We start from the raw sequence: 26473 nt of genomic DNA on the forward strand, positions 1-26473 counted from the left end.
ACAAGAATATTATGATCCCTAAAACTAGTAAGAGTATAAGTTCAAATATATCTATTAATGTGCTTCTCATCCACAGCAATATGGCATGCACTGAGATGATTCAATGAATAAAGTTTCTATATAGAAATTAGTATCAAGGAAATTAATGACACATTTAATTTTGATAAGTGAATGAATCTTTAATTTAGGTTTATCTTTTCTCCTAATTACTGCAATCCTTAGCTAGTCCATGGTCATCAATCATCCATAGAGAAGCATAAATAATTCAGTTAGTCAAAGAGGGATGTGTGTCATTTATGTGAGATATGCTTTTTCCCCTTGTTTTGTTATTTTTATTGTGTGGTACTGAGAATGCTAATTATTGATTTTCAGAAATTAACAGCAAATGCTTTTACAAGCATCTAAAGTCATATTTTACACAAGGAAGAAGGGTGAAAATTGCAGCCTGCTGTTTGTAATAGAAATAGCTAGAAGGGCTTTCCTTATCTTCTATTAACATAGATTTCAGTTATATTACACAGTTGTTACCTTAGCATAAATTAACAATTATTCAAAACATATTGCATGCTTCAGTTTGTTGAAGTGGATATTATTCAAGCTAAGTACATAAACATTTCAGTTAGATGTTTAGGACTCATTTTTAAGTGTTTTAAACATATTGATAATGAGCCTATTTAAAGCCATTTGATCTCAATATAGTATATCTAAATTACTGTTTCCCATTTATGTCAAAATCAAAGAAGAGCATTTTGTTCTGCCAAATACATGCAATACTATTTTTAATTTGAATTTAGTTTAATAAAAGTGTATGATTTCATTTTGTAATGTTTATACCAGCACCTGGTGAACCTTTGTCTTGATATCTTCCCGCATACCAACTAAATCTATTTCAGCTTTATTATTTTCTTTCCATAATCAGACACTCCAAGTGAACTTATTTCATGTAGTGAAGAAAGGTCACCACCTGTACTACTGCTTCTCTCCCTCCCTCTCCCTCCACCACCACCCTCTCCTCAACCTCCTTCCCTCCTCCATTTCCTGAATCAGCCAGCATAGAGTTTGCTTTATATAAATTTATTCATCGAGGGAGAATTTGGCAGGGATATTGTACTGTTTCCTCTCACATATCATTAAGCATTTCTGGGCTGAGTCTTCTACTATGTACTATTGAATGATCAACCCAAAAGTGGGCAAAGAACCAAAAACCTGGAAACATCCTTAAGATATCATCTGCTAAAACCCTTGCTTCCAGGTAGATCAGTCTCTAAATCATCCAGAACAGAGTGTTTTAGTTTCGTTTTTCTTTTTTTGAGGATTAACAAGTATAGACTTTAAAAAAGACTCCATGGCCTCCCCCAAGAAGCTTATGACAGTGTTTATCCCCCAGATATTCTAAATTCTCTACGAAAATGTCTCTTGCTTGGATGTAATCACCTTTTGGTCAGTCCTACCTGGAAATGAAGGAAAAACTAACCAGCATTTTTCTTATATATTATACCTAATACCAATCCTAGTTGTATCAGTCAGGATCTCAGCATATTACCCTTTCAAAGGGATAATGAAGACCCCAAAAAAGATATCCAAATGGTCAAGAAGAACAGGGAAAGATTCTCAACATCACTAATCATTAGGGAAATGCAAATCAAAACCCCAGTGAGGGCTTCCCTGGTGGCGCAGTGGTTGAGAGTCCACCTGCCGATGCAGGGGACATGGGTTCATGCCCCGGTCTGGAAAGATCCCACATGTCGCGGAGCGGCTGGGCCCGTGGGCCATGGCCGCTGGGCCTGCGCATCCGGAGCCTGTGCTCCGCAGTGGGAGGGGCCACAACAGTGAGAGGCCCGCGAACCGCAAAAAAAAAAAAAAAAAAAACCCAGTGAGGTACCACCTCACACCCATTAGGTTGGATACTGTCAAACAAACAAACAAACAGACAATAGCAAGTGTTGGCAAGGATGTGGAGAAATTGGAACCCTTGTACACTACTGTAAGAATGTAAAATGGTGCAGCCTCTCTGGAAAACCAGTATGGAGGTTCCTCAAAAAATTAAAAAGAGACCTACCAAACGATCTAGCAATTTCACTCCTGGTTGTATATGCAGAAGAATTGAAAGCAAGATTTCAAAGAAATATTTGTACACCCATGTTCACAGCAGTATTATTCACAATAGCCAAAGGGTAGAAGCAACCCAAGGTCCATCAGCAGATGAATGGATAAAAAAATATGGCATAAATAGATAGTGGAATATTATTTCACCTTAAAAAGGAAGGAAATTCTGTCACATGCTGTAACAGGGATGAACCTTGAGGATGTTATGCTAAGTGAAATAAGCCTGTCACAACAAGATAAATTACTGTATGATTCCAGGTACCTAGAATAGTCAAAATCATAGAGACAGAAAGTAGAAGGGTGATTTCTGGGGGCTGGGGGAATGTGAAATGAGCAGTTGTCTAATGGGTACAGAGTTTCAGTTTTTCAAGATAAAGGGAGTTCTAGAGATTGGTTGCACAATAATATGAATGTATTTAACACTACTGAACTGTACACTTAAAAATGGTTAAGATGGTAAATTTTATGTTGTAAAATTTTATGTGATAAATGTTACCAAAATTTTAACAAATTTTAAAGGGATAATGAAGAGTTTAATAATAGTCCTATTTACAAAAATATGGGGCAGGATAAAGTGGATGACCAAGGGAAGGTGAAGCCTCCAGGGGTTAACATCTGGGTACCGCACTGAGGCCTGAGGGTATAAGGGCAGGGGGCTATTGCCAGAGCCTGGCAGGAGAAGTAGCCCTAGGTGGGTGGTCACCCATCAGGATCTGTGGCTTTGGGTAGAGAAATGCAACCCAGCCACTGCCAAACTATGACTTGGCAATGAGGGAACATACAATAAATACTTTGCCTTCCTATCTTTTGTCCTGACTTCTCAGTGGCTAAACCCAGTGGGAAGCCAGAGAGCAAGGGAGTACCAGTGATGCAGTCCCTGGAGACCATCTACCAGGAGCAAGGATGCTGATCCAGCTCACTTCTCTGTTCCCCTGAGTTCGTCACCACTCTAGGAGGAGCAGACTTATTTAAGGCATCCAAGGAAGGAAAACCACTACCTGCTACATTAAAATACATGTACTTTTTCTACCTGACTTGACTTATTTTTAAGTAGAAAAATTGAGTGAGCTTGTCACCACTGGCACTGACCTAATATATTTTTTTAAATGTTCTGGACAGAGCTTTTTCTATCTAGAGGATATGGTGCTTGTTTTTTCACATTCATTTGTTAAGTCAATTATGTAATATCCTTATAATTCATCATTCCAAGAAGGAGGAAATAGGAATCAGCAGGAGGATGTCTCCTCTCTCTCTTTTTTTTTTTTTTTTTTTTTTTTAGTTTTATACCAAAAGAATAAAACCAAGCACTGAGGCAGATAAATGAGCAAACTAGAAACCCCCTTCCTCAAATATCATCTAACATAGTCTGATAGTTAAAGCAAATGTGGTTCTTTTTCACTTGAGTCACCAAATATTTGTTTAAATATTCTCATAATTTTGCTAGTATAGGCTTAGCCTTAATGCAGTCGATTGTTAAAACAAAGGAAACATCTTGGTTCTTTTATTTTGTAGTTTCTATGAAAAACTAGAAGCAGTTGAATATAAAATAGCATTTTAATTTTTTATATAGTTAAATGTTTATAAGGCAAGAAATAATAAAGTTCAGGTAGCATTTGCTTGATTTATTTTGCTCCTGCTTTTCCAGCATTAAAAAGTAATGCTTTATATGATCTTGTTTTATTACAATAATAAACCAGAAGCAAAAGCTTATCACTTAAAATACATTCTGCCATTAAGCAATCTTTCTTTTTATTATTTCAGACTTCTCAAGATTCCATATATTTTTCTATTTGATATAAAATTGGTAGAATTGAGGGTAGAACAGAAGTGATAAAAATCACATATATATATATATTTTGTGTGTGTGTGTGTGTGTGTGTGTGTGTGTGTTACGCGGGCCTCTCACTGTTGTGGCCTCTCCCGTTGTGGAGCACAGGCTCCGGACGCGCAGGCCCAGCGGCCATGGCTCACGGGCCCAGCCGCTCCGCGGCACGTGGGATCCTCCCGGACCGGGGCACGAACCCGTGTCCCCTGCATCGGCAGGCGGACTCTCAACCACTGCGCCACCAGGGAAGCCCAAAAATCACATATATTTTTAACTGTATGTTAAAGTTGTATTTTCTGGTCAAACAAAAAAAAAAGAATATCCACTCTCAAGCATTAAAGTAAAATGATTCTAAGTAAGAGCTGTACACTGAGATACACACAGTACTAAAGAAATTTTTTGAAAATCTTTCTGTGTGTTCCCAAGCTTTTACTATTTTTTTCTTCAATTTTCTGAAACTTGTCGATAATTGACTGGTAATTTGGACATAGTCTGATATTTTGCATTGTGGATAGCATAGCCTATAGTACTTTATAAAATGCCTATTTTTTGGAAAACTGTTTAAAAGATTGTACAGACCAAGGGAATTGGATGAAATAGGTCATTTGACAGCCTACCTTATTAGCTTCCTTACACTGTCTCTCTCATGGCACTTAGACCTGATGGCATTTCATCTGAAAAGCAATACTAAATTACATTTGCAAAAAAAGACTAGAAGTTGTAAAGATTCTATGGGAGAAAAATGTATCTGGGCTAAATTCACCTGCATTGAGGAAAAGAGGACCTTAATCAAGTTTTTAGCTGGTGCATACCAGGGAAGATGTAAATAGATAACTAGTCTAACACAAAGGGAAGGAGAAAGCACACTTGTTCACCTAATTTCTGTCTTTTAGAATATTTTGAATTTATCATTACTTTGAACATCGTTCTAAACTATGACTTAGCTGTCACCACATTTACTTTTACCTTGGCTGTGAAGTCTTTTGTATTAATAGGCATACATATAACACACATACACCACAGCATGTTCACTTCCTTTTCTGAGAATTTAATCCCAAACTTGTATCTTTGTTCATAGAGGAGGTAGAACTTTCTTGGGAGGGAAGGTAAGACGGGGGGAAGAAAAAAGCAATTAAGCAAGAGGTGCAGCAGGTCAAAGGAATAAGGCGTATGTCATAGCCATTGCGAACACATATGGCCCGTTAGTGCAAATTTAAAAAGCCACCCTCTTTAGAAGGATAATTACAAAAGGTGCTCCTTCCTCTGGCAATTAGGGTTGATTCTATCACTCATTTGTCCCCCAACTGGGCACCTTTGTACGTGGCATCAATGACACAGCCATACACAGTGCCCCTGACGTGTGGGGAAGATGAAAAACTAGAGAGAGCTCCTTGAGAATAAGTGAGAAAAAGGAGAATTGAATGAAAGCGTGGGTAATTTTGTAACTTGGCAGGTGGATCCTGGAGGATTTTTCAAAGCGAACCTAACAAGGCTAAGGAAGGGGACACTCAGAAGGTAGGGAAGGGACAAGAGGGAAACTGTCCCTAATGGGAACTTTCCCTAGTAGGAGCTTTATATTACATATAAGCAGGTGAAACTGAGTTGTGTGTCGTATATGTGTATGAAATCTGAAAATCACGTGTACTGTTCAAATGTGCTTGTATTGTTCTCCTAAGCATAATTCAGTTCACATTTTCTTCACTTCTCTGCCTTCCCCTGCAGAATTCTGTGTTTTGGAACTTCCTCCAAGGTGTTAAAAAAAAGTCTTTTTTTCCCTCGAATTTTATAACCTACCCATTTCTTTTCCTTTTTTTTTAATTGAAGTATAGTTGATTTATAATGTATTAGTTTCAGGTGTATAGCAAAGTGATCCAGTTATATATACATGTATATATTTTTTCAGATTCTTTTCCATTATAGGTTATTATAAGATACTGAATATAGTTCCCTGTGCTATACAGTAGGGCCTGTTGTTTGTCTCTTTTATATGTAGTCGTGTGTATCTGTTCATCCCAAACTCCTAATTTATCCCTCCCTCCCTTCACCTACCTATTTCTTGACAGATTTTAGCTGGGAAGAAAAATAAATGCTAAATACATGATGACGGCTTTAATTAAATATTCACAGTATAATTTTTATAAGAATAAGCAAGAATCGATACAACAATTAAAATTTAAATCTCTTGACTAACTTTCTCTCTGAAAACTTCCTGGTGAAGAAGTAAAGTGGTATTCTTTATATAATTATCAGACACAAATAAGTTTGACATGTAAGAGTTTCAGCATATCAGTGCCCTAAAAGTCCACATAGTCTAAATCATTGCTCTGTTTACAACCTGACCTTTGCATTCTGCTTCACAAATGCTTACAAATACTCAAAATCAGCACAACCACTTTGGAGAACAATTTAGCAGTAAAACTAAACATTCCTACCCTATGACTCAGCAACCCCATACCTAGGTATACACCCAGCAGAAATAACTACTCACCTCCCTCGAAAGACATGTACAAGTATTTTCTAAGCAATTTTATCCATAATAACCTGGAACTGTTAACAACCCAAATGTCCGTCAACAGGAGAATTGATGTATTGTGGAAGATTAATACAACGGAATACTAAATAGCAAAAAAAAAACTATTGACACACAACAACAAGGAAGTATGTCACAGACTTTGTGTTAATCCCCAAAAAAAAGGGTTAGCACAAAAATATATATTTTACGATTCCATTCATCAGAAGTTCAAGAACAGAAAAAATAGTCAGTGATGATAAATATCAAAATAGTGTTTAGCTTGGCAGATGGTGAGGCGTGGGAATAATTGGCTGGGAGGGGAAAGAGGGAATCTATACACTCCCAGGTAGCTGCTACCCAGATCAAGATATGGAGCCTGCCCATTTCATTCCAAAGCCCTCTGTCCTGATCTGGGTGGTGGTTATAAGGGGGAGGAAATACACACACACACACACACACTCACATTCATCAACCTGTACACCTAAGAGTAGTGTACTTTATGAACTTGTCTTCCTTGAACCTCAAAAAAATATAAATAGATAGATAGCAAGTTCAGCAATCGCAAAGGCCCAATGTTATTATTTACGTATAAACAGATCCGTATTTTCATGTTATCCCACCAGAGTTGTCCACCAATGAATACATAGTCTTTCCTTTTGTAAATCAGCAAAGGTTTTGTCAGTCACATGTTTTAAAATCTAGTGTTTAAAGCCTATTACTTATGTTAGATTTGTATGAAATATGTAAGACTTATAATATTGGTGACTATTATACGTAAAAAGTTACTGTAACTTGTTGATTCTAAGATGTACATCATTGTTGTATCTCAAAATCCAAATCACAGTGTGTCTTACCTTCAACGGTGCATCATTGTTTAATTGGTATCATTTTGTACTTCTTCATCATATATAAAATAATGATGCTTCAATAATGGGTAACATCTTAGATTCAATGAAGCGAGTTAGGTTTACAGACTTATTTCCCAAGGTTTACAACTCATGAGCTCCCACATACAATGTCAGTTCATCCTTTCTTCCCTGGAAAGTGCAATAGATGCATAAAGCAATAGATTTCTTGTAACTCAAACTAAAGTTTTGGTATTAGATTTTAAAAGGATTCACAAATGCTGATGTCTATAGAGGTCAGACAGGGAATAAACTAGTGAAGCTGGCCAGATGGCAGTGCATGCGTGGGTCACATGAGTGGTGGGTGTTAAAAAAGAGTCTGTGCCCCTGACGAGTGTTGCCATGAAGGAATGCTAATGAGGTAATGTCAGATCTGATTTTTTCTGAGAGAAGCCAGAAAATCCAAATTACTGTATGAAATTTCCCGACCTATAAATGTTGGCTCAAATAGAAACCATGTCTGTGAGCTGCATCTAGCCCATGGGATGCCATTGTGTGACGTCTGGCTGAATGTAAGCCCCTATGGCATCCTGGCTAGAATGTAACCTCTACGAGAGCGGGAATCTCTATCTGTTTTGTTTGATGAGTATCAGAGATCTGTAGAAGGGTACCAGGTACTAGTAGGTACTCAATAAATATATGTTTTATGAATAACATTAAGTCTCTCTGACCCATGCAAACCATATAGAGAGAAATAGAAATACGTAGAATTTTCTAAGATACCATTTCTGATAATATAGAAAGAATCCACCTTATAATTAACTGTAAGTAGTTGTTTGGGTTTTTTTACTTGATATATTTGGAAAAATTCCACTATATGACAAAACATTCCATATAGCAAAAACTCATTTTATGGTGCTCTCCTGCTAATTTCTACTTAACCATCAAACCTTAGCTCATGTTCTTGTTCCGGAAGCCCCTTTCCTGACAGCCCCGCTCTGCCTCCCCCATTCTCCACCTGAGCTTCTGTCCATGACTCCTCCGGGCTCCCTGGTCCTCTGGGCTGGCCTCCCCCATGGTCCTACCTACCATGTGCCCTGATGTCCTCATCTCATGTCCTTATGGGCTGAAAACTTCTGGAGGGCAGTCTGCTGTCTGATTTTATATCCCTTGGTGTGAAGTCAATATTCAACAAATGTTTGTTAACTGAATTGTTTTTGTGGTATTGAATTGTAAGAGTAAAGAACTCTGAAGTTTTCTCTGCTACTGTGCTTTTCTCTTTTCAGGCTACCTTTCAGTTTTGCCCAAATGCCCTACCATTTCCCCACTTCTGTATTCAAACATTTTTTGACTCTGTAGGACGAAATCACAGCCCTGACCTGCAGAGATTCACAGTCTGAGCAAACAGACACACGTAAGGAATTATGCGTTGAATTCCATGATAAAGGGGAAAATATGCTGTGAGAATACGGAGGACATTGATTATGATTTAGGAAGGATTTCTGGGAAGGATTTAGAATGCTGCCCAAGGTTAGCATGAAGGGAGGCATTTTCTCCTCCATCATAACAACTACTCAGTTGCTGTGCGTCATACGTTGCAGAATGGGTTGTGTACATCTCCAGGCACGCGCCCATACAAAGTACCTCCTTTTTTTTTTTAATTTCTAAAAGGATTTAATATGTTTAAAGGAATGAAATAGGCAATCAAAAATATGAGCTGGTAACAGAGAGATGAAGCCATAAAAATTTATCAGTTTTTTTGTCCTTTTCTGCTCTACAGTAGTTTTATTTGTATCTCTGTTCAAAGCCCAACCTCACCATGGAAAACAATATTTTTCTCCTTGTCAGCATCACTTTTTTAAAAAATCAAAGTCTTCAAACATATACAAAAGTAGAGAGAATAATATAACAATAATAATATAACAAATATCCATTTGCCCAATAACAATAGTCAGCAGTAGCACCTCCCTTCTGGATGAAAAAGAAGACATTGATGACTTCCTAAAAGTGGGGGAGCACAGAAAGCATATGACAGGGGGACTAGTCAGGAAAGTCAGTAGGTGCTCACTTCCCATTCAAACATTTTAATAGACTTAGGGGAGACAGCATGCTTTTCCAGGATCCGAAAGACCTGTGCAATTTAAAATCAGAGGGCAAGGAATTATTAGAAAGCAGGACTGCACAATAGCTAAAAGATAAATACTGGAATAAGAACCTTTAGGTAGATCACAGGAAGAAGGATTCAGTTGAGGCTTAAAATAAATAAATGTTGAATGTTGGGAATCGATTGTCTTAATGCAAGGGTGAGATTGAGCACAACTTGAAATTTACCCTGATGCCATTTGAGAGCCATTTAAGATATGTATGTGTGTGTGTATTGTGCCTCAATCCAAAAAGATCAGAGGCAGGGACCTACTGAAGAGAACCGTACAGAAGATTTCTGGAAATTAAATCTGTTTCAGAACATTTTTTAATGTAATTTTGATATTTCCCTTCCAGAAAAAAAAGTCAAGCAAAACATGTTTGTTGCTTCATTCTTTCTGTGAACATTTAAAGGCTACCTACTAAATGCAAGGCACTGATCTAGAGATTTAAATGTGTTTGATTTCACTTCTGTCTCCCTACCCCCAACCTGGTCCTCTCTCTGGAGGAGGAAAAACACAAGCAATGGTATCTATTGCTAGAGAGATTTAGTTCATGATACATTAAGCTAGGTATTGGACATTTTCTAACTAGGGCAGCTTTAACAATACAATGAGTACTTTTTTTGATTTTCAAATAATTCTCAAGAGTTTATTGTTCAGAATGTGAACCTAACCAGAAATGGTGTCTCCCCCCTTTCTAATCATAAATCTTGCATTGGGGAGATAAAGTATGATGGTATCTGTGTGAGTACAATTTAGTGAAATAGTCACACTTTGCATATGAGTGGACACATGCAGATAAATGTATACATTAAAACTGGACAGCATGTAAAGAGATTAATAACTCGTCCTGTGCCTCTGTAAGTAAAAGAACCAAAACTCCATTTATGCAATTGCTAAAATATGGCAGATAATGATGCATTCATGTTTAATATTGCTAATAAATTTGAAAGTTCACATTTTTATTGATAAACGTTTTCTTGAAATGCAGTCTAGGAGGACAGATTATTAAATTTAAAGACTTTATAAATGAGAATTGTAGATAGTGACGGGATTAGTAGCAGTGCTGTGTCGAGAGCCACCTACCACCTTACCTGACTCCCACGCACTCAGCAATGACTTTCGAATTTTACTTTTATGTGCAACCACAGTGCACACAATTTTAGGGGAAAAATTAGCATGGTAACAGAGTAATAATCATAGTCAATATTGTGCTTCTCCTTGTTGACTTAAATTACATACTTACAATATTTCAGAAAAATATTTCTGTTAGTCTAGCTTAATATATTGAAATTTTTCCCTGTAGAATTTATGTATAGAAGAAATACTTATATCTGTTATAAGAGTATCTCTAACATACACACAAAAAAGGCATATTTTACACTCCAGACAGTCTGAGATCTAGAATTATTTTTATCTATTGGAAATCACAAAATCTCATTAATATTTCCATCTGCATAGGTTTTAATGACATATTGCGTAGGTCAGGATGCCCCAAGAATTATTTCCTCTTTGGGTTAGTTCTTTCTAAATTTTCAGGAAATTTTTGAGAGAAATGAATTCATACCTTATAAATAATATTCCAGGATTCATCTTAGAATAGCATAGCACACTAAAATGTATTTTTTGTAGTGAAAGTCTTACCATATTTGATTATTATACGAAAGTCTTAATGTTCTTTCTACTGATCGCCCTCTGAATTGATTAGAACACATGATTATTTGATTTTATTTTGTATCCTTAGTGGACTTTATGTCTCATTCTTTTTTTTCCCATTAAGATTCCAGAAGCTTATTTCATTAGAGATCCCCATACGTTCCTTCTTACAAAGGACTTTATTAAGGTATATGTGTTGTATTTAGTGTTCAGAGTGTTCTTTGGTCTCTAGCTGCATGCATGCCCTCACAGGATAACATTTCCACATTTAACCCCTGCTTCTAAATAAGAATAGTGACTTGGTTAACGGAAGCATGTTTGGAAGGAGAAGCAAAGCTTGTCTACAAAATACTAACACTTGGATGATTTTGCACCCGGTGAATATTCTGGACTTTTTCCATGGCTGACTTGGGATACACTTGCATTGTCAAAAGAGTGTGTTGACCTCTCTCGTTGATGCATATTGATTATGACAATTACTCTCCTTCCCCTGCAGGCCATGGAGGCACAGATACAGAACTTTGGACAAACGCCATCTCAGTTGCTTATTGAGCCACATCCGCCTCGGAGCTCTGCCATGCACCTGGTAAGACACAGCAGCTTGCAGAACATTTTGGACCTGAGTATAGATCAAATCAAATAGTGATTTTTAGCAGCATTTTAAAAGGCTCCTCACTTTACTGGCTAACTCTTCAGCCTCAGTATATACTAATTACCCGAGGGAGAAACAGAGAAAAGAGTAGAGTTCTTACCTTTAAGTTTGGCTTCAACTAGCCCAATTTTGGATTCACAGAAATAGCCATCCTCTCTGACTATATACGCGTCTACATAAACTCCTTCGTACACATACAGGCTTACAGACGCACACCAGCACCAAAATTAGATTACATTTACAAATTAGAATGTAAATATAATATAAACACAATATGATGCCCAATTTAATCTTTTTGGGCAAGGTTGGGTAGGGGAAATAGTTCATCTTAAGAAAAGGAAAGAAATTTAATTTACAGCCACTTCAGGGAGGCTGTAGAGAAGAGGGGTTAAGAATAAGGGCCTCAGAGCCAGACTTGTGTCAAACACCGTCTCTTGCCAAGAACTAATGAATGAATTGGACAAGGTATTTAAGCTCTCTGTTTACATTTCAGCATCTGTAACTGGGGGTAAAAATAGTACCAACCCTGAAAATGTAATGACTCAATACTGAATATTGCACTTAGACCAGCCCCTGGCATACAAGTGCTCAGTAAATGGTAGCTAGTGTCAGCAGCCACAGCAGCTACTTACATTAAAAGGTTTATTCTCATTTTTCAAAGGAAAAGGTAATATTCTTTTCATTTTAATCTGAGTTTTAAAAATCAGTTTTCATAACAAAACAGTCCTTTTTTCAGTTTTTAGCAAATGGTGAACATTTCCCTCTTTATCTAATTTGAAGAAGGTAAAATTTTTTCCAAGAAACTACTTTAGAATTCACTTTTTAACTGTGATTTTCCACTAAGTTTTTACTGGAAAAAAAAAGTTTGAAGGTAAAAACGTGTTTGCAAAATGAATTACAGTTCATCAGTGTTTCTAGACAGTTATCAAGGCACCAGACACCCTAGTATTGGAATAAAATGCTCCTGAACATTGCCCATAATATACGTGTAAACAAATGTATCAGTTGTTATTTCATGACGGAAGTATTGTTCACACCTTTCATTTATTCTATCAGTTACTTACCAAGTTAGTACTGAGCCCCTTCTGTGTGCCAGGCACGGCCTTAAGCTCTGGCGACACAGAGGTAATACATCCTCTATGCCTTCAAGGAATTGAAAGTCGAACACCTACTGAAACACATAAATGAATGTGTGTGTTTGAAAACATTTCTTTTCCTCTGCAATAACTCATTTCAGCCCCCTTGATTAGTCACTAATGAACTCTGCTGCTTGAAGTGGGTCCTCGCGTGCGGCCAAGCAAAGAGGCTTTCACCATGTGCGCAGACACAGTGTAGACGTGGAGCCTCCAGACCTGAGATGAAGCGTTTTTAATAAACTGTCCAAGAGAATATCTCTCACACTTTATTTTATGAAATGCTTTGGCAGAAGAGTTGTATTCCCCTGTTAGTTTTCTCTGTTTAATAATGATAATAAAAATATTTATCCTGGAGAAATGCCCAGTCAGAACTCATTACTTTCCTAGGGGAAATGGTTAGAGACTAAATTGGCATGGAACTGTTTATAAAGAAAATAAGCTTTTTAAGTTTGTGTAGCAGAGGATTCATATATATGTGTATATATCACAGTGAACAATTACAAAACATGCATGAAAGCTAAATAATGGTTATTCCCAGCATCCCTATTTTGGGTCTTTTATGTAATAATGTTTATAGTATTTTATAGTACTAAATAGTAGTTCTTATAGTGTCTACTTTCTATCAAGTCATATGCTAGATGATTGAGAAACAAAGATTCAAAAAGAAAAGAGAGTGTTATCCCTCAGGAAGCTCACCATCCAGCAGGGGAAGGAGACCATAGTCATCAGAGCCGCAGCAGAAATGCACACACAGCGCTGACAAGGGAGGCTGTGATATTTTAATTATTTAGACTGTAGCCATGACCCCAGATCAACCAGGTAAAAAAGGAAAAAATCCGTTCACTGCATATTTCATGTAAACAGTGTCAGTAACTGACTTGACTGATTTTTCCACCAAACCGATGTTGTAACTGCACTGAACAATTACGCTCCATCACGTGGACGTATCTCCAACTCCTCATATCGTCCGGCGGTACCTAAATTGCGGCTGGTCTTTAATTAATCGGGTGTCCTCTCGGCGACTTCGCGGAGTCCCTGCTCGCTTCTCTGTGCCACCCTCTCAGACCAGAGTGCCGACTGCTCGGCTCTTGGTTTGTGCTCTTGCTAGCCTGTTTTAATTTCATTCTCCCCCGAGCTTTCACTAACTGTGTCATTCCTTTTGTTTTCTTTGCTCTCTTCCCTTTCTATTCAACAGTGTTTCCTTCCACAGAGTCCACTCATGTTTAAAGATCAGATGCAGCAGGATGTGATCATGGTGCTGAAGTTTCCATCAAATTCTCCAGTAACGCATGTGGCAGCCAACACGCTCCCCCACCTGACCATCCCTGCGGTGGTGACCGTGACCTGCAGCAGACTGTTTGCAGTGAACCGATGGCACAACACAGTGGGTATGTGTACCTAAGGGAGCCCCTTACTAACGGGTTCTTAGAAGCTGCGCTTCAGGTAGGGTAGGGTAGGCGTGCTGCGGGCTAGCAAGGGCGCCAGATGAGCTGCAGAAAGCGGCAGAGGACATAATTGCCGAACCTAACTGATTAACTCTTGCCTGTCTTATTCACTGCTGCTGTCTTTTAGTGCTGCACAGAATGCTTGGCTAATGGTTAAGTATCCAATAAGTATGTGACAAATTGAAGCAGTCCTGCAGATAATTCAGGTCCTCCCACCCTGCCCCCCCAGGAGAAAAAAAACAAACAAAACACTTTGATCCCATATTAAACAAAAGTGATTTTGAATCTAGATTTTCTAGATGATGGTTTCAAATCCTCTTTCTTCCACTTCATTAATTCATTTAAGAAATATCTGAATGACCACTTTGTGTCAGTGGTCCTGGGCACTGGGAGTACAACAGTGGACAAGACGGACAGCACGGCTCTCTCTCTGGAGCTTAGAGTCTTTGAGAAAAGACAAAATCTAAATCGTTCAGTGATTCCACGTATGTTTTCTCCAAACTCATTCCTGAAGTTTCCAGCCAGTATATCTTGAAGTGATATAATTCTGTCATAAAAATTAGACATATTGATACTTATCTAGCCAGGACAGGAATGGATGTGGCTAATTGATTTAGCTGGCCGGGTTCATCACTTAAGATCTCCCTGGAAGCCCAAGGATTCCCATGTCTCTAAGACTGAATGATGAGACACGCCGAATTCACCTGAATCTTTCTATTCTACTGACTTCTGCATCACTCTGAAAAACCAAACGACTTTTAGCTTCATCTCCTAAGAGTTTCTAAATACCCCTATTTTATAGTTATTGGTGATATTTTCAATATGAGGTAGAACGACTTCCATTCAATCAGAAATAAGCAGCAGACATCTTTTAAAAATAGGACTTTATTCACAGGAGTCTTAGCCTCTAGAAATGTTTTGCATTGAAAGAAAGCTATAAAGAATTGATCTTTCTTTAGAATTGTTTAAAAGTTTTATATGTTATATAACCACATGTAAAAAATTATGACTAATGAATTCAGTCAAGCTCCAAATATTAATCCTCTGAAAGTAGCTTTTAGGTTAAGATTTTAGGTGTGGCTCAATTTTGTACCTTCAGTTGACTTGTCATCTGTTGAAAGAAGGCCCACTTAGATGGGATCCCCATCTTCCTCTCTGCTTTGAGCCAGGTGGACCTGTACCCATACCCATCCCTACTTGTAGGCATGGCCTTTTCTTAGATTTCAGCTCTCTGATGGGTTCAAGAAATTTTGTAATCTTCTACTTTATCCAGCTTTTTCTTCTTGCTAGGATAACACTCTTCCCAGCTTTCTCCATCTTAAGTGGAGACTAGCAGTCCCCGTTGTGATGATTTTTTTAAGACTGTCTACAAAAACATGTAGTGTGACTGAATCATTCTTGCAGTAATTTACCAAATAATTTTTAAGCAAATATATTTATTGTATAATCATTATAAAACACTGCTTATTAGGAAATTCCTTTCTGAGAATTTTATGGCCGTTTTCTCTTTTAATTAATCTTTAGGCCTCAGAGGAGCTCCAGGTTACTCCTTGGATCAAGCCCATCATCTTCCCATTGAAATGGATCCACTCATTGGTATGTTAGCAGCAAAAACACGTTTTCATGGATGCAGCCTCTCCATAGATATCTATGTGGTTATTTATCACCAATGACAGTTGAATAATAGTTTTTTCTGCCACAAATTAATGTGCAGATAACATCAAATTAGCATCAAGGAGCTGTGTGCAAATCATAACATGCCATCTAAGAATGTGTTGGTATTAAAATAATTATTTGTGGCATTTTCTTGGTATTTTAGGAGGTCACTTAGGTTGGTTCTAAACAACGCAAATGATTCCAAACTGTTCTTTCTTTCAGCCTCAACTCTTCCTTAACAACTTTATATTATTGAAATATATAAGGACTCAAAGCTATTACGAAAGAAAACTAATACTAAAGAATTTCTTATCTCCATTCACTAGAGCTAAACATTTTTTTAATTAAAGATTTCATATGAATTGCAAACTCGGGAGCTATAACTATTTGCAGCAGATATTCCAAGTGTTCTAAAATAATCACATACACATTTATTAGCTGTGTGATCCAGAGCAAGTGCCTTAATCTCTCTGGGCCTCAGTTTCATGTCTGCAAGATGGTTCCTAATCATGTTTGTTCTGCCTGTCCTCATGGGATCTTATGAGAACTAAATTAGAAAAAAATTGAACATGATATGAAAAATTATAAAGCCATACACAAGGTATGGTATTTTTTTCTTAGATTAATCCACCCTACATCTTTGAACCCAGAAATAGGATGAGGGACAGCCATTTGGGTTAGTTCCTTATACTCAAAAATAGTACTTAACATTTCTTTAGGAGAATATACGCTTAGGACAAGAAATATTTTTAGAGTTGAGGTCTAGCTGTTCCTCTGCTGAAAAGACATCGACAGTGTCACGTACAGCTGGAGTGTAACTGTGGAAAAATTAATAGCTGTATTCTAATTAATCAAGGACCAATTACATAGTTTTCAAGTGACTTGGGATGTTTGCTTTTCTTTTCCTTTGCTGTTTTTAAAATTATTTTTTATTTTTTACCTTCTCTAGTAATTACTATTATAGTGTTAGTAGATATCCACAAATGGTAGCACTTAGATTTAATTGGTGTTAGAAAGTGATGTTGATCTTCTACATCTGCATTTTCTGTTTAAGAATTCAGCCCAGGGATTTAGCCTGAAAGGACGGCGTGGAGTAAGGGACAGGCTGGCATACAGACAGGCACCAGGGAAATCAGATGGTGTGTCTGAGTTCCTGACTTTATTCAGATTCAATCCCAGTGCTACCCACTGATTCTCTGCCTGTCTCTTTCCTCCCCAGTCCCTCTCCCATCTTTCTTATTCCTCTCCTCCCCTGCCAGACCACTCTGGAAAGGTTTCTGTTTGTTGACAATCCAGGTCTTTAAAGCCGCTGACCTAAAGTTCCCTGAGGGGCTACGTACATAACAACACCCCTCCCACAAACCCCTACTTTCTTCTTTTCACATGAATTGTAAATGCCATCAGAAAATGACAGATGGAGGCAAATATTAAGACATTTTTTTCCTTATGTAACATACTTCATACAATATTTATTCCTCGTTATTATTGAACTTGTTGGACACTAATGAACTTGTGCAGGGTGAACATCTATTGAATTTAGTGCATTTAAATATTTTTATTATGTTGTAAATTCACATCTTGAAGTCCTCATATCGCTGGAGAACTTAAATTTCCAACAAGTTTTTAATATATAATATGGTTCATAAATAATCACTGCTACTATAGAGTTTATATTTCTCATGGGGAAATGTTACAATCTCAATAATCTTACAGCCTTAAGAACCCATTTCTAGGTAAATGAAGCATAAAAGTATTCCTTCTATAAGTGGTTGGTGAAACTCTTGTGGAATCTTTCTTTAAAGTTCTTTTTCTATTTACGTTTAGCCAATAACTCTGGTGTGAACAAACGGCAGATCACAGACCTTGTTGACCAGAGCATACAAATCAACGCCCATTGTTTTGTGGTCACAGCAGACAATCGCTATATTCTTATCTGTGGATTCTGGGATAAGAGCTTCAGAGTTTATTCTACAGAAACAGGTAAACTGAGCTATGAAGCACCTTATCCTCTTCAAAATGCCAATTGTTACACCTAAAGCTTCATATGAAATCATACTTAATGACGTAGGCATTTTCATTTTGAGTGCCGAGATTCAAATTAAATGCTCACATTGTAAGCAAATGACTACTTATAATTTTATCCATTCTGAACTTCAGTGTGAGCTGAGCCCTGAGTTCATAGGACAACTGGCACTACAGTCCCCTTCTCACAAATCAGGTCCAATAAAAGACCTTAAACCTCCCCTTATTCTGGCCCAACCCTGAAAAAAAATCATGATTGTGTTATTTTATGTTCTTTTCTTAAGAAGTCCCAAGTGACATTCTTGTATCACTTTTTCAGAAGCAACTCAAGAAACCAAATCTGTAGCTAGATTTTGTTACAAAATTACCTTGTAAGTTTGCGGGTCTATAGATTCACTTTTCACAAATCTAGTAAAGTTAAGCTTATTACCATTTAAAGAAAAATAGCAAATGAATTTGACCTACCATTTCTGTGTTTCAGGGAAGCTAACTCAGATTGTATTTGGCCATTGGGATGTAGTGACGTGCTTGGCCAGGTCTGAGTCATACATAGGTGGGGACTGCTACATCGTGTCTGGGTCTCGAGATGCTACCCTGCTTCTCTGGTACTGGAGTGGGCGACACCATATCATAGGAGACAACCCGAACAGCAGTAAGTATTTGTCTAGAGTTGTCCTACCAGACTAAGAACTCATTTAAACATGTTTTACTCTTTTAATTTGCCTAATAGTTTTTGCTGGTGTTGTAAGGGTTTTAAAATACGAAAGCTTAAGCAGCAAACATCTACGTTGGAATGTGGCTATATTCAAAGTGTACATAAGAGCGACCACTATAACCTTCAACCTGAGGAAACTCCCAGATCCCCTCACATTGACCCTGTGCTCAGCAGCCCTTCCCCAGTCTCCAAATGTCCCCATCCTGCCGAAATTTCCTTCAGTGTCATCGGGTCCATTCAACTTCGTATGATTTCTCTCAGCTAAGTGTAGTCTCTCCCTTCTCTGAATTTCCGTATGTTTTATTTGTTCCTCAAGAGGACACTTACTGCTTTCTACCATGGGGTGTAGTAAATATCTGTTTATTTATTTGACAATGACTGAATACCCCCTTCAGATTAGGCCCTGGTGAGGCAAAGCTGAATAAGATGATTTCTTTGCTTGGTATGATTCCTGAGTGTTTTTTATTCAAAAGTGCTCCCAAAAATATCCTGTAGGAAAAAAATGGGACTCCAGAGTAAAACAATTCTAGAAAACACCGCATATACTCTTACTTTCTATGTGAGCTCTGAAAGCCTTACACAAATAAAGCTGTTGATAACCCACAGTTTCTCAAACATGTTTTCCATGGAACGTTTCATTCATGGAAGAGCAGTTATTATTCCTTGGAGCTGCTATTCTGAGGAAACACTGAAGTGGACCATGAGTCCCTCTCTCTGCATCTTAAGTCTCTGGTTCCTGGCATAGTTGCACAAATAATAGGTTTTCAATAAATATTGTTGAATGACTGAAGAACTGGATAAGACATTTCCTAGAAATAATTACTGTCTTTAATTACCAGGTTTTCAATGTTTCACATACACATGTTTCCTGTAAGATAGAGAATATTTTCTGTAAAGGGTTGATAATGGCAAGTACCTAAACCCGGATTATTCTAATTATGATTTGTACATTGGGCACAGCTTTAACAGTTCTCTAAAATAAACTGAAACATGAGTTTGGGAATATTTGTGATGAAACAGAGATAGGAATTTTCCAGGAATGCTGTGCACCTGCCACTGAAATACTATAAAAGTAGAGAAGAAAAGACATGTACAGGATGCGGTGTTGTAACTACATGGCTGGCCCCCTTCCAGCCTGTGAGAGAGCTAGGCATGGAAAGCTTCATATATATATATGTGTGTATATACATACATACGCACACACACACACACATATATATATGTATATGTATATACATATACATATATATATAAAGGTTGTAGGAGAATGAACTAGATGACCAGGTGACTTATTCTTGTTGCCCATAGCTAGAGGTGAAGAACAGTAAATGAAGAAACTAAAAGTGTATTATGAAGTAGTGTCACTTAGTGTAGATACTGAATAAGAGAAAGTGCATCTGCTCTAAGTTGTGAACTAAGATGTGATATTGGTTTGAGGAAAACGCATATTCAGTGTTGCTTGATTTCCAACCAGCTCAACTAATTAGCTACCAATTGTACATTATACCGAATATCATACTCTAAATACTAGTAAGTTTACCTCCTTATTTACTCTCCTTTTTAAAACCATATTCTTAAAAAAGGAAACTTCATTTTTAGCAGGATATTTGTGTGTGTGTGTGTAAAAAATGTTTGATTTACTTTATTATTATTATATTTTATTATTTTTAAGCATGGTACATTATCACATGTATTTTATCTAATTGTATTTTTACGTATTTCCCAGTTTCCTTTTTTCCTTTTAGATGAGTGTAGTGTTCATAAGAAGAAAAGTTGAACTGAGCAGCAGGGCTGTGTGGTATCTTCCATCCATTACTGACACAAATTAGAAGTTTTTAGACAGAAAAACATTTTAAAGAAGCAGAATAGGGTTTTAAATCCAATTAATTAACATCTTCAAAGTGAAGCTCAAAAATGATGAAAATGATATTTCCAAAAAAGAGAATTCATTTCTTAAAAACTACCATTTGGGGCTTCCCTGGTGGCGCAGTGGTTGAGACTCCGCCTGCCGATGCAGGGGACGTGGGTTCGTGCCCTGGTCCGGGAAGATCCCACATGCCGCGGAGCGGCTGGGCCCGTGAGCCGTGGCCGCTGAGCCTGCGCGTCCGGAGCCTGTGCTCCGCAACGGGAGAGGCCACAACAGTGAGAGGCCCACGTACAGCCAAAAAAAAAAAAAAACTACCATTTGGTAGCAGAGAAGATAATATAATGTCCTGCTATGAGGTATACGTATAGCTGACTCACTTTGTTGTACAGCAGAAACCACTGTAAAGCAATTATACTCCAATAAAGATGTAAAGCAATTATACTCCAATAAAGATGTCTTAAAAAAAGGAATTTTAGGGCTTCCCTGGTGGCACAGTGGTTGAGAGTCCACCTGCCGATGCAGGGGACACGGGTTCATGCCCCGGTCTGGGAAGATCCCACATGCCGCAGAGCGGCTGGGCCCGTGAGCCATGGCCGCTGACCCTGCACGTCTGGAGCCTGTGCTCCGCAACAGGAGAGGCCACAACAGTGAGAGGCCCGTGTACCGCAAAAAAAAAAAAAAAAAAAGGAATTTTAAAGAAAAATGTTAAATTATAGTAATTATCTGTTAACTACTTTATTTTCTAATGACCTTTTAAACCAAATGATGATTAACAGTTGATTGTGTCTTCCATCACTTAGCAAGAAAAGTTAAATGTAATAATATTTAGAGTGTTTAAAGTTCCTTTCAACAGGAACTATGTAAATAGAAATGTTTATGTTAATCCTTAAGAACAAAACTGTGAATACTGGATTTGTTAAAATGTAGAATTTTAAGTTTTAAATAAAGACAAGATTATCCCTAAGACATTATTGCATAATATTATCCATACAGTATTGCCTCCATTTAGGGGGATTTATTTTTTGATTAAAAACTGTTGTCATCATTATGAAACTTAAGGACTTCCATAAAACCCACCCCGCCAGGACTTTCCCAGGCATTTAATGTGGGCATATGTAATGTGGTTCTTCCATCTGATCCATTATCCTTAACATAAAGGGAGAAGTATGCTCTTTTAGATTAAACAGGATGAGTAGCTCAAGTATTAGTCAAGCAGCAAGCATGTATTAAATGCCTGCTGTGTGCTGGTACTACCTTAGCAGCTGGGAGTGCTGGGTAGTCCAATTCTGACTTTCTGGGGTTTACAAAAGCCTATATTATGACCATGAAACTGCCTGTCCTGCTTGGAAGTAGTGAATATACTGAGTATTACATGAGTCTTGAATTGCTATCAGATAATATTTAGTGTCATAAGTACTTGTATCTACAAAATGCTTAACATTACATCTTGGGCACACATTGATGATTATGTAAAAACTGGTTTCAGCTTTTTGCCATACGGATAGTAAAAATCATAATAGTAAAACACAGTAAAAAATCATAATTAGTCACATTTAGTATTTGATTAACTTGACTGATTTGTGACTCAGTCTGTGAAAACAGCCAACCTAGCAGCTCATGTAGGCATGCCTAGAGAGACCATCTATTTTGGTCAGTTCACCTTTTGCAAAGGCAGTCGGAGCACACGCTGAATTGACTGCCACGTCAGGGATTGGCCGTGGGTGTTGACACAGATGTATCCTTGCTGTCAGAAAACTCACAAAATGAAGGGAAAGGGTTTTGGGTTTGTTTGTTTTTTTTCCTGTTTTATTTTATTCTAGCTACCAATTCACAGGTCAGAGAATCAGGCTATATGTTCTTTCTGTCTCATAATGCATTGCTACACAAGACCAAAAAGCTAGTTATGTCTAAATTCATATTAAAGTGTGTGACACAACGCCCTTAGGTTTCGAGGGCTGTATGTATTAACCTCGACTTGAAGGGGGAAGTCCTAGCGTGAAACGTAATATCCCAGTAGCTGTTAGAATTCAGGACTTGGTCTTGGTGTGGACACTGAATTTGCTTTGTGTGTCAGAGGCTGAATCATATTTATCCAGCACGACACCATAACGTAATAGCATTCATTTACTCACCCTATGTGCACATCACTAAAACTTCCTCAGGATAAACTTAGGTGCTTTAATATATGTATGTTTCTTTTGCATTGTCATCCTTATTTTTTAATGGCTAGCTCTGTTAGTGCCACAGAGAAAAAATAAGTAATGTTTGTGAATTTTTTTAGGTAGGTTTGGAAGAGTTAACGGTTTCATTGTGTGTCAAATATATTGTTGTGACTAACTTGGACATCTCATAAATATATCTTTTTCTAACTATTTTTATAGTTTTAATGAATTTGCCACAAAGACAATGAAAATGTGTAAGCAGATTATTATAGAGTTTTAGACCATAAAAGAAACAAGCAGAGGCTACCTGGCAGAGGTTCCAGTTGAATTATAGTAGTTTTATTAATATATTTAATGCTAATATTCATTGTTACTCTTTCAAACTTGTGACTTTGAACATAGACAGTTTTCTTGTAGATGTAAAATAGGCCCCTGACTAGATAACAGACTTGCAGAGATGTGAGGGACAGATGCTTTCATCTGAAACAGACTTTTACACAAATTCTGAAACTAATTTGGAAGTGATAAAAATTAATTTGCGCACTTTAATTGGAAGCAGGCTATCGCATGAAAGGAAGGAGAACAGAGCAGGCAATTTGTGTAAAAGCTGATTGAATTGTTTGTCAGGTAGGTATTGCGGACTTGGCTGCCTATCCTCCTGAGCCCTTCTTTGCAATATATTACAGCCCATCTCTGACTGGTGTTCTTTAAAAGGATCAATGCTATTCCTGTTGAGTCCCTAGAGCCCCAAATTTCATTGATCTTGGGACTTGACATTTCTCATTACGTGCTGTAGCTTCCAACGAGATAGTCACAAGAGGGGCAAGGCAACATTGTCTCTTCAGCAGACACTTATAATACATTGGGAGCTCGGCTCCAAATCCAGTCGGCTTGTAAAGTGTTCATGTTTATACCAGATATAACGTGCCTGATAGAGAGTTTGTTGACATTTTTAAAATCATAGCCACAGGAAACTTTGAAAGAGAATTTACTGTTCATCTTTTCAAATCCAATCTACAAATATGCATTGAGTAATATGTATGACATTGTTATCATGCTTTTTCTGTTTCACTTTTGAAAAACAAGTCTTCAGCTCACGTTTGAGAATTATACAAACTATGAAACAAGAAGCCCATTGAAAAGGAGACTCCAGCTGTGCACACATCCCTTCCCTCGGCTCCCATTGTGTTAGCTTCAACTCTGGACACTGACCCTCCCGCCAGCCCCAACCTGTCACTAAACATCTGCCAAATCACATCCCTCGCTTTGTCTGCATCCAGCCTTCTTTTAAAACAACCATCCTGGTGCCCAGCTCCACAGCCACCACTAACCAGTGGTGTTATAGGGAATGAAGAAAGCGTGGACAAAGAATAGCCTGAAGATATTTTATATATATAATATGATATATATATATATAATATGATATATATATATATATAATATGATATATATATTATATATATATATGATGAGTTTGTCTCACTTCTCAGAGCAAGGAATCCTAACTAGGGTTTAGTAAATGTTAAACCTCTTCTCATTAACTTTGAGAGGAACCATAGTTACATGTGTAATAATTCTTACCTCGTAGAGCTTTCTGAGAGCCAAAAGATAATGTCTATAATGTAGCATCCCTAATACAGGCCCATTCTGCAGGAGACCTCTCAGCCCTCCCATTCCCTCAGCCCAACGTTAGGAGACATAAGGGTTCCTGACTAAGAAGGGGGCTGCTTGCCACTCAGTTTCTGCTTTTCCTTCCCCTTTATGGAACTGAGGCTGCAAGGGTCTTTGTCCTGGGTCAGAAGCAATATAAAAAACAAGAGTGACTAATAATATGTTCTCGTGATCAGGGAGCCTCGGATCTATACCAGCGGGCTCTCTGGGCATCATGCAGAAAGCTCTCTCTACCTCCTTGGGAAAGGCGGGTGGATTATACTATTGATTGGGGAAGGAGATGGTAGGACAGTAAGGTACTGTGGCCTAGATCCAGGTTCAGGACCTCAAGGGAAGAGATCTGCCCCGAAACAGCAGGGCTCAGGGGAAAGTGTGGTCAGTGTCCTTTCTGAAGAAGAAAAAGAACAACTTAGAGTCAGTGAATAAATAGGCTTATATCGATCTTCTATTTTTCATCAAGTACTCTGTGATTGTGTAATGAAATGAAACCACATCATGGGACGTTTTCCAACCCATGGAATGTTTTTATGTGGATTACCTTGTGACCTGTGGAAAATGCAGGCCCAGGTGTTTCTGGTGCTTGGGCCAGAAACCTCTGCAGCAGCCCTCAGGTCGCTGAAGACACAGTACCTCAATAGGAAATCCTCACAAACTAAGTTTATCTGAGCTACCCCAGCAAATGTCTAACATAATTTTTTCAGAATAAATCTAGAAATCAGAGTAGTGATGAAACTGCTGCACCCTTTGAAATCTTTTGTTCCGGGATTTCAAGTCAAAAGTCCATCATTTTTATATAGTATAAACGTGAATGAAAATACCTTCTGCAGTGATTCTTCAGTGACTCAGCAAAGGTCGCAGATAAAACCTGAATGTCGTACATCATCAAGAGGTTCATTTTCCGACTCCCCCAGAACTGCACTGAGGTTCGCAGAAACACTCTGCTGTTTTTGTTTAGCTGCAATTCAGAAGGACCAAAGCTTCCCCTGCGTATTAGTGGTCCCATAAATGAGGTTGAAAATAATAAGAGCCGTGAGCAATCTTTACTTTGATCATCTCTCTGAAAGCCACAGACTGTCACACTGACAATGCTCTCCTTGTCAGCTCTCTGTGGGTAGCAGCATCTAACACCTTTGCACTTTTTTTTTATCATCCGTCTTGAGGATATTGAAATATCTTTTGATAAAAATGAGGTGGAATCTGTTTACTATAAGACTTTTATATTTGGAGTTTCCAAATGCTTGCCTATAAGGAATCTCAAATTTGGACGTGTTTGTTCATCATTCGTCGTAATTCCATCACCCAGAAAGCTCTTCTCCTGAGAAAGTGACGAGGGAAAGAGGGCAGTGGTGCTGTGGTCCTTAGAGGAGAGGTCTCACCTGCACCTCCCTCTGCGCAGGGCCCTTTAACCCGTAGCCACATCCATCAGCTGTGATGTGAGAGTGACAGAATATTCCTAGAATTTTGAGTGATTGTTGGGGTGTGTGACATCTGTCCCTGACAATGAAATGAACTATAGGAAATACGCTTTCCCCCTGCTGCAGCTTCTCCAACTCAAAACCCCTGAATAACACTTTAATTACTTTTCTGTAGTTGAAAGAGGGAAACAGTGCTTTCAGGGGCCCTACAAAATCCCCTAATAGTTAAGTTTCACAGTTTATTCAAATGATATGGGGGAATTGTAATGAAAAATAGAACATTTTAAGCTCTCTAAATCAGAGGTAAGCCTTTGAAAAACTTTATTTTCTAATATAAAATATATTACATACATAAGGAAGATTTTTAATATTTTTAAACATTTTTTTAATTCCCTGCAATAGAACTAGATTGCTTTTTACTTTTTCTGTAGCATATAAGGGCAAGGTTTAGAAAACTCTCTATAAATTGTATTAAACATATAATTGCAGGATTTTTAATTCATCAGTCTCTCCAAGGTAAAATAATCACTTAGAAAAATTAAGGATGATATTACACATAAAATCTTATCAATAATTAATCTTCATTTTGTCAGGAAGCTCAGGGCATCTGCGAAGCGTAAGTTTATAAATTATATAACTGTGTT

At 37.8% G+C, this 26473-nt stretch overlaps 1 protein-coding gene across 4 annotated transcripts in view; it reads left to right on the plus strand.

Moving 5' to 3' along the window:
- NBEA (neurobeachin) overlaps positions 1-26473 on the plus strand; it is a 613622-nt gene that overhangs the window by 578961 nt on the left and 8188 nt on the right. For 2 of the 4 annotated variants that reach the window (XM_081214387.1, XM_081214390.1), the window contains 6 exons: positions 11213-11275; positions 11585-11674; positions 14072-14264; positions 15846-15917; positions 17802-17957; positions 18481-18651. In XM_081214387.1, the coding sequence (XP_081070513.1) occupies positions 11213-11275; positions 11585-11674; positions 14072-14264; positions 15846-15917; positions 17802-17957; positions 18481-18651 (745 nt within the window). The remainder of the gene's footprint in view (positions 1-11212; positions 11276-11584; positions 11675-14071; positions 14265-15845; positions 15918-17801; positions 17958-18480; positions 18652-26473) is intronic. The other 2 variants (XM_081214388.1, XM_081214389.1) reach the window with 2 other exon arrangements.

This window comes from Mesoplodon bidens (assembly GCF_964165515.1).
Source record: "Mesoplodon bidens genome assembly, chromosome: 17".
Taxonomy (NCBI): domain Eukaryota; kingdom Metazoa; phylum Chordata; class Mammalia; order Artiodactyla; family Ziphiidae; genus Mesoplodon; species Mesoplodon bidens.